The sequence below is a fragment of the Gymnoscopelus microlampas genome, assembly GCF_963454915.1.
Source record: "Gymnoscopelus microlampas genome assembly, chromosome: 2".
NCBI classification, from domain to species: domain Eukaryota; kingdom Metazoa; phylum Chordata; class Actinopteri; order Myctophiformes; family Myctophidae; genus Gymnoscopelus; species Gymnoscopelus microlampas.
This window is the reverse complement of record NC_139939.1, coordinates 7,367,335-7,376,817: the sequence shown is the minus strand read 5'-3', so window position 1 is coordinate 7,376,817 and position 9,483 is coordinate 7,367,335. Positions and strand designations below refer to the sequence as shown.

General features: G+C 40.6%; 1 protein-coding gene across 1 annotated transcript; it reads left to right on the top strand.

The window, feature by feature from the left end:
* Positions 1 to 2,246: 2,246 nt before the first annotated feature.
* LOC311053657 (chemerin-like receptor 1) lies at positions 2,247 to 6,887 on the top strand (the record flags this gene model as incomplete). The annotated part of the gene is made up of 2 exons (XM_084069305.1): positions 2,247 to 2,263; positions 5,928 to 6,887. The coding sequence occupies exon 2, from the start codon at positions 5,931 to 5,933 to the stop codon at positions 6,885 to 6,887; it is 957 nt and encodes a 318-aa protein (XP_083925431.1). The 5' UTR covers positions 2,247 to 2,263; positions 5,928 to 5,930.
* Between the last annotated feature and the right edge of the window lie 2,596 nt (positions 6,888 to 9,483).

The following is a 9,483-nucleotide window of genomic DNA, read 5'->3' as shown; positions in this document are numbered from 1 at the left end:
GACAGACAGACAGTGACAGAGTGAGAGAGAGGCAGACAGACAGAAAGAGAGGCAGACAGACAGACAGGCTACCAGGAGTATGTTTGTAACAAAGCAAGAATTCCAAATGATGATCACCTCAATGCATTGTTGGGGACAGGGATCAAACCAGCGACCTATGGATTCACAGGCTGCCTCTCTTCTTATTGAGCTAGAAATATAGCCTCCCTGATGGTGTCTGTTGATATCTATAGGTTTTCCAGTCCGTTATGAACCAAGCCTCTGTTTTGCTAACTACTCTAGATTACTGGTTGACAAATATTTAGCAATAAAGTTTTGTTTTCTCATATCTAAGAGACCTTGAGCTCCTGAACTATGAAAGAGCTTGTTTATCTCCATTCGAAAGGGAGTCTGTCTTCTCCAGATGTTCTTTTTGAACGTTTTAATGAACTTAAAATCCCTACAAATCCCCTTTGTATGGTGTGTACACCCACACACACACACGCTAAACGGCTGGCTGTACCCCATGACTGACACAGCCCAGGTAACCCGCTCTGGTGGGGATGAGCTTACTTTTCAAGTTTTGGCATGTTAGTCATTTTGCATTGAATTATTTTCCTATTTGCGCACTGTCATATGCTTTTGGATAAAATAGGATATTACTTTATAATGAAAAAAATGAATTATACTTAAATGTTAAAAAGATGCCCTAATAACGACAAAAAATAAATTATGTTATTGTACCACAAAAAAAAACAGTGACTCATGCATCCTCTCATAGTATTCTCAGTTATGATTGGTGTATAATACTATAAAGTTATTTTTGTCTTGTCTTGTCTTGACTTGACTTAATTACCTCTTACCTCTTCACTCCCACACTATAGGCTACTGGATAAATTCCTGTTTGCCTAATCTAATCTAATCTACAAGCTCACAACACGTCGCAAAGCAACATAATCGTGATTTTGTAGATCTGCTGTTTTTGAACAATATTTTTTACACAAATCTTCTGTTCTCAGGTTCCCTGGCTGGAAAATTGCTGGAATGTTCCCTGCTTCTATTTGTTCCATGCTGACACAGAACAATGTCAGTACAATGTCCAGTGATGTTTTAATGCTCAAGGTTCCTCATGTTCAGACAGAGCTGGGAAAGGCAACTTTCCCTGTCAGCGGCCGGACTTCTTGGAATGAGCTTCTTGAAAAGTCTTTAAAGGAGTAGTTCACCCAAAAAAATGACTTATTTTCCAGCAATTGCACACCCCATAGAGCCTTGAATTCATGGATTTTGTTTTTGTTTTTGTCACATTCCTAAGCCAGTAATTTGTCGGTCATCGGTCAATATGAGACTCAGTAGGTGACTCTGTGAGTCTTCTACTGGACACCGGTCATCAAATTATTGGCTTAGGATTGCAACAAAACCCTCCAAAGATCTCCATGAACTCAAGGCCTCATGGAGTGTGTAATTGAAGTAATTTGTGGGTGAACTACTCCTTTAAAAATCAGCTCCTTGCCATCATTTTGGTCAGTTCAGAGGAATGGTCCTTATTGCGCCTGTTTTAATTCATTTAGTTGATTTGTTTCAGGTACTATTTAAGTTATTTTATTTTGTCATTTTACTCATTTTGTCAATCTGTAATGGATTTGGACTGTGTCTATTATTGTAACCTCGGCTACATTGAAAATGAGGGCTTGCCCCTCAACTGTACTCAGAGTTTAAATAAAGATGATGATGATGATGAGAACAGGGCCGTGTTAATGTCAAAATGCGCACTAGGCAACGGACAGTTTTCGGGCCCCCCCCCCACAGCGCACATGCACGCGCGCGCAGCGCGCGTGCATGTGCGCGACCCATGCGGTAATTTTGCGGTTATTTCGCGGATTGTGGCCGTTTTTGAGCGTTTCTTTGTTACTTTATTTCGGTTTTAGGGTTAGGGTTAGGGTTAGGTTAGGCTTATGTTATTTAATTAAAAAAAAAAAAAAAAAAAAAACTTTTTACATTTTTTTTTTTTTTTTTGGGGGGCATTTTTCGGCCCCCCCCCCGACAAGACATAGGCATGTGCCTACATTGCCTGTGCATAAACACGGCCCTGGATGAGAACCACTGTCTTGAATCACTCTCTTGATTGGAGGAATTGGAGGAAATCTAAGTCCCTCCTTCCTGTAAGTGTTGTTTAGATACAGCGTCTTCACAGAAGTATATCTGACTGGGAGTCTGCACATGACCTACATTTCTCCTCTCTGGACCTTTACAGTTGTCATTTATTCGGCTAGAAAACACAGCCAAGGTAAGAACAACAACCGCTCATGTACAATGTGTGTGGCTAATCCTTATAAGTGAATAAAAATGCATTTCTGACTGTAAATACAGACAGCAGGGTTGTGCGTGTTGCAGTGAAAAAAAAGTGAAAGTCAGCTGTCATGTTTTATAGTTTTAAAGAAAACTATAAAGTCCACCACCCTGCTGTTTGCATTAAAGTCTGTTTCATGCAGAGGCGGAAGAAGTACTCAGATGTTTGTTTTTACTTAAGTATTAAGTAGCAATACCATACATACATACATACACGTAAAATGCCTGTATTCAAAACATTCACTCATGTCAATGAGTAAAAGTAGACCTATACATAGGCCTAAGTATTGACATAAAAAAATATTTACATAGCACCAAGTACGTTATAAAAAATATATAATTGTAAAAACCTTTTTCAAACATATCTGAGCTACAAGCTCACAACATGTTGCATCGTGACGCGTTGTGAGCATGTAGATCAGCAATTATCTAATGGACAAAGAATAGAATAGGCTATGTTTCGTAATAATAATGATCTACAAAGTTTTCTTCACTTCGTGCCACGCTGCACGCTTGTACATCTGCTATTTTTGAATGGCCGACGTTTAAATGGATAATGTGGTTAAAATTATTGTAATGCAGTACAGTATTAACACATTTAGCTGGGGACCCCCGGTGAAAAAATGAACTAATATCTCACTGCGTAGATATTAGTCTGGAATCTCTGTGTGGAACCTGCATTTCCGAGGGGCAAATAAAAAAAATGCCTCTACTTTTATAGCGCCACCAGGAGGCCGATTTGTGCAAAAGACATTTTTTTACAGTACTCCTATAGATTTTGTCCAAAAATCCCACAAATCAGTACACAGTATCTCTATAGTCATTAAACAAAATGGGCCTTTCACATTTTTCATATTCCATCCTGATTGCCTAAAATTGGCTTCCAAAGTTTGCAGGAGTGCTTCGCTTTGAACAAAATGCCTCAAATCATGAACACAGCGTGCAATTTCCATGCAATTTTGCATGCACATTCCCACCAGGCCGTGGAAGAATTGGCACTTGAATGTTTTTAAATCAGCCTCATGGTGGCGCTATAGCAGGCCGATTTGTGTTTTTACCTAAAACTGCACCGATCTGTGTAAAACTTTGTATGCAAACTCTCTAGAGGCCAAGGAAAAACCTTTGCCCTGCTTTTTTCACAGTTGCTTTTATACATCACCACCAGGAGGCCGACTTATGTAAAACACATTTCTTGATATTAAGCCTTCAGATATTTCATCCAAATTGCACGCAAATCGGTACACATGATCTCTATCATGTGATGAAGACGGATCTGTTGGATTTTTCATATTCCATCCTGATTGGCTAAAATTTACATCTAAAGTTTGCAGGAGTGGCCCGTTTTGAACAAAATGCCACAAATCATGAACGCAGCGTCCGATTGCGGTGAAAGAAAAGTGTTGCAAAAGTCGACCTCCTGGTGGCACTATAATAGTGCAATGTATGCAAATCGGTACACATTATCTCTATAGTCAATTGATCAATATGGTTCCGTTCCCATCCTGATTGGCAAATTCTGACCATTGCTGGCCCACAATAACCTACCTGACCTGGCGGAGCCCTGTGCTCCGAGGAGCACTTTTTCTAGTTGTATTTGTTTTACTGAGGATAAGGTTAGAAATAAGTTTAGAGTTTGGCATAGTTTTACTGAGGTTACATTTAGGAACAAGGCTAGGTTTATGAATAGTTTACTGAGGTTAAGTTTAGGAATATGACTAAGTTTAGGCATAGTTTACTGAGGGGCAAGCGTTTTGGTAGTCACTGGAGGAAGTGAAGAGAATGAAGTCCCTCTTAATGTCGTGGGAAAGTTAAATGTCAAATGGATATGAAACTAGGACAATTAGCTGACCCCAAGTTCATTATCGGCTGAGTACAAGCAAGCGTTACAACTTTTAATGTAGTCAGCACGAGTCACGACTGCTTTGCTTGCTGTTTGTGGTCGAGAGAGAGAGAGAGAGAGAGAGAGAGAGAGAGAGAGAGAGAGAGAGAGAGAGAACACAGAGAGAGAAATAGACAAAGAGAGAAGAGAGGGGGGGTGGAGAGGGCAAACAGGTAACTTTAGTGTGCATCATTAGCTGTGCATTATTGTTTACAGTCAGTGCATTTAACTGCTGTTATTTAGCCTACATCATAACGTTGACCATGTGGTCCAGAAAACTAATAGCCTATAATAGTTGGTCAAATAGACGGTAACAGGGTAGGTGGAAACCAAGGAAGAGTGGGCACCTAGTTGTTAAATTTGCTATTTTTTACAAAATGTAAAAAAAAAAAGAGGAAATGTTTGGAAAAGTTTTTTAAGTGAATTAAAATATGATTAAAACATGCTTAAACATTTGACAAAAGGTTTTTCTACAATTGCTATAAATTGCTACACAACCTGTATATCTAGTCATTTTGGGGTATAAACAATAAGTTGAAGGATAAAATTAAGTCTGATAATGATGTACCGTGCATGGTCACATGGATTTTTGGACAAAATAGCCAATTTTACATGGAGGTGCCCAGATGTCCCTAGTGCCCACCTATCCTGTATCCAAATAGACTATTAGCCCTCCCCATTCTCTTCCTATGGTTTCTGGTAATATTATTGACCACTTATTTTATATGTCCGTGGCAAAAATCAATTTGAGAAAATGTCCACCACAAGCTGGCATGGTGCTGACCCCTGAGCGCAACTACAGTAACAATGTTAAACAGAGGAAATGACAACTCCCTCAGGGGTGTCATTTGAGGATGCAGTCGATGGCAACGGCCACCTCCTACTACTAGTGCTCGCATTTAACCCTAAATGCACTCTTTTATGGATATTTGTTTCTTTCTCTTTTTGCAGATTAAAGGTGTAGTGAAATGAAAAATATGTTTTTCACACTTTTAGAGCATATCCGTGGTCATCATATGGGCATACCTAACAATAGATGCCAAAAAAAATGAAAAAAAAACATTTTTGTGTATTTTTACATCTAAAGTCCCTAAAAAGCCAATCTTAATTACTTCCTGTAAACGAAAACGTGCTGCGTGATGACATAACTCGACCTTCGTGAATATAAATGAATCTTGATTACATGCACCTGTTTGATTCCCATAGCTGCACGTTCTTCAAACACAGCTGATTTTAATTACAGAGATACTCCGTTTTGAATCTCATTGAAGATGAGTGTATTACTCATTTTAAACTTCATCTGCACACTAAAATATGTATCTGAAAACATTATAGGTTAGAAATAAGCCAGGTAGTAGCAAACGCGCTTCACTGGCCGTCTCTCTCTCACTTGTAAACAAACACTAGCCGTGTTGCCCACGGCTGAAGTGATTGAGATCCAACGTCCCATAGCCTGAAGGGATGGGACCTTCTGATTGGATTAGAGTCGTTGCGCCGACGTTTCAGGCTGAACCTTCAAAATAAAATGCCCGAAAATGTCACTTCAGTGCGTCTTTAATCAGATTTTAAATTAGCGCTTCTGATTGAATCTCAATCCACACTCTATCTGTATGTATGATTTTTTTGTCAACCTTACATTAATGATATTACAGGCATTTTCAAAGATTTATTTTAGGTTGTTCTAATTCCCAATGTAAAATGTTTATGTTCTTCCTTTCTCAAGGTCATGGATAACATTATGGACACCTCCCCTACTCCAGATTATGACTATAGCCTTGCTCCTGATAACTTTTGGGGGACCATCATTCCAAATAAAGTGATCAAACCAACTGTTGATCAACTGGTCAAATCGCTCAGACTCCTATACGTGTCGGCTTACTCATTCGCTCTACTCGGGCTGCTGCTCAACCTGGCTGTGATCGTGGCCCTTTTCAAATACAAGCAGAAACTGGCCCGATGGACACAGATCCTCGGCTTGGCGATCACACATCTCATCCGCTGCCTCTTCCTTCCTCTGTATCTGATCAGCGCTTTCAATTCCTTCTCCTGGGAGTTTGGAAGCTCCATGTGCAAGCTGGGCTCCTATGTCACGTTTGTCAACATGTTCTCCACCACGCTCATCATAACCTTCTGGAACGTGCGCTGGTGTGTCCCTAAGAAATGCCTCCCCGATGTGTCCGGCAGTACGGTCCTTCTCAGCTGGATCCTGGGAGCTGTTTTAGCCGTGCCTTCCTTACTGTCCAGGGAGCTGCAGAAAAACGACAGGACCAATGGATCCGGTTGTAAGGAGAATGACGATGTCATGAAAGCCGTGATGGTTTCCCGCTTCCTTTTTGGACTTGTGTTTCCCATTCTTGTTATTGTGATGAGCCGCTTCAGAAAGTGTAAGAGACAGAATGTTGCACCAGAGACTCTAGAGAGAGAGTCACTAGTTTTATGGCCTGTGACCATCTGCCACTTCATTTGCTGGGCTCCTGTATTGTTGCTCTCGGTTGTTCAAGTCACAGGCAACGGTGTCTTTTCGTATGGTTTGCCAGTCTGCACAGTGTTGCATGTGTTCAACAGCTGTATCTGTCCACTCATCTGTCTCTGGAAGGGAAAGGAGGAAGCTGACAGAAGTTCAGACACAAAGGAAGATTGCACAAGTAGTACAAATAAGGACAAGCATGAGTCTTCCTTGTAGTACTTGTGTGTGTGTGTGTGTGTGTGTGTGTGTGTGTGTGTGTGTGTGTGTGTGTGTGTGTGTGTGTGTGTGTGTGTGTGTGTGTGTGTGTGTGTGTGTGCGTGCGTGCGTGCGTGCGTGCGTGCAAGAGAGAGAGAGAGAGAGGGAGAGAGAGAGAGAGAGATAGTTTGAGTGAGTGTGAAAAAAAACAGTCCAGTCCCCCGCACCTTGCGACCACCGCGAGCGCAGATACTGACGTGACATATCAGTCGTTTTTTAGTACTGCAAAACACAAGCCAGTCTCGATTTGTTAACCACTCTTGATTGCAATAATGTCCCTTTGCCCCAATGATTTTTGAGAAGGTATACAACCCTAGTGCTAGAAAATATGTGATAGCATAGTGGTAGCTTTCTGTGTGTTATCACTACATTCATAACCCCATACCAAAACACACTTTTCAAAATGATAGATAGAACCGAATGGGGCATTCCACTACAAACTGATGTTTTTTAAGGTTTCGAGGCCAATAGGCTCGAAGCCTTATTACATCTGTAAGAGTTCATGATCTTCCGCCGGTTTTGCCAGTTCTGGCCTAACCGCGTGGTCACTTTTTATGAAATTCTGCAATATGGTAGAGGGCTATGCCAAACGGCGAAAACCCGAAACTCACAAACATTGGCCAAAGGGTGGCGCTGTAGCACTCAATTGAAAATGCCAACTTTGAACAGGTACAGCTCATGCCCTGTTTCACCTACAGCCATGAAACTTTGATACACACATGCGTCTCCTCATGCCTAACAACTTTCACTGTTTGACTTTTGACCTCTGACCTTTAGATCTCCCACCATTTCGAATTCTATGAAAAGCAGTAAAAAGCAGTAAAAAGCCTACTCCTCCTGGGATTTATGAGCAATCTGTACGAAACTGTATACACATGAACTTTGGACCAATGCCGACAGACGTAACCAAGCGGATTTTCCATAAGTGAAAACGTTAAGCTTTTATAAGCCAATGAAAATTGCAGCTTTTTTTAAATTATTCATCTGCCCCTAACACATACATGCAGACTCACATTTGTTTGACACTTTGCAATATTGTAGAGGGTCCTTCCAAGTATCACTGAAACCAATCTTACTCCAATTGGTCAAAGGGGGGCGCTATAGCAATTTTTTGAAAATGCAAACTTTAAACAGGCAAAAGTCATGCCTCGTTTGGCCGACAGCCGTTAAACCTGCTTACACATGTGCCTTGACTCATGAGGAACACATGTATCACTTTGACCAGTAAGCTCTGCCCTTAGATTGTCTGCAATTTTGAGCAGTTTGAAAAACATTTAAATCCAGGATTTCTGAGCCATTTGCATGAAACTGTGTCAAATACATGTTTGAGGCCCTTTTTCACAGGTTCAGGTGTGTTGGTTCAATAGCTTGTTCGCTTAATCATCTGCCTTGAAACCATAGGGTAGCCGGTTCGAATCCCACCTCAGGTAGACTTAATTATAATTGCATTGCACACAACATGACTATATCAATGAATACATGTGCAATTGTTAAAGATGACGAGAAATGCATACTTGAAAGTAGTTATTTTCAATGTATGACGTACTTCATTCGCGCTTTTGTTTTGTTTTGTTGGATTCTCCCTTTTCACTGTCTAAGGCTGTGTATTGGATAGCTCCACCAGTAGAGTGTGAGTCTCATGTGCCGAAGGTCCCTGGTTCGAATCCCACTTATTACAGTTCACATTTAAATTGCATTGTACAAAACATGACCGTGTTAATTCAGACAATTGCAATGTTTAGACAATAACACGAAATGCTTTTGAGAGTAGTTTTTTTTTATGTATGACATACTTTCTTGTGAAAATAGCCGATCTACAATCTCACACCTTTTTAGATAGCAACGCGTTGTGAGCTTGTAGATCGACTATTTTCCACTAGTTTCCATTCCGAAATATATTGAGCAGTTTGAAAAACATTTAAACCAAGGATTTCTGAGCAATTTGCGTGAAAGTGTGTCATGTGTGTGAACTCCCTTTTCACTAGTACAGGTCTGTTGGCCCAATGGCTTAATCATCTGCCTTGAAACCACAGGGTTCCTGGTTCGAATCCCACGTCATGTAGAATTCATTATAATTGCATTGCACACAACATGACTGTATCAATGAATGCATGTGCAATTGTTAACCAGTAAACTCCGCCCTTAGATTGTCTGCAATTTTGAGCAGTTTGAAAAACATTTAAATCCAGTATTTCTGAGCAATTTGCGTGAAAGTGTGTCATGTGTGTGAACTCCCTTTTCATCAGTTCGGGTCTGTTGGCCCAATGGCTTAATCATCTGCCTTGATACCAGAGCGTCGCCGGTTCAAATCTCACCTCATGCAGACCTCAACTCAATTGCATTACACACAACATGACTGTATCAATGAATAAACATGCAATTGTTAAATGAAACGCTTATTGAGAGTAGTTGTTTTCAATGTATGATGTACTTCATTCCCTCTTTTGTTTTGTTTTGTTTTGTTGGATTCTCCCTTCTCACTGACCAAGGCTGTGGATTGAATAGCTTGATCAATACAGTGTTAGTCTCATGTGCCAAAGGTCCACGGCTCAAACCC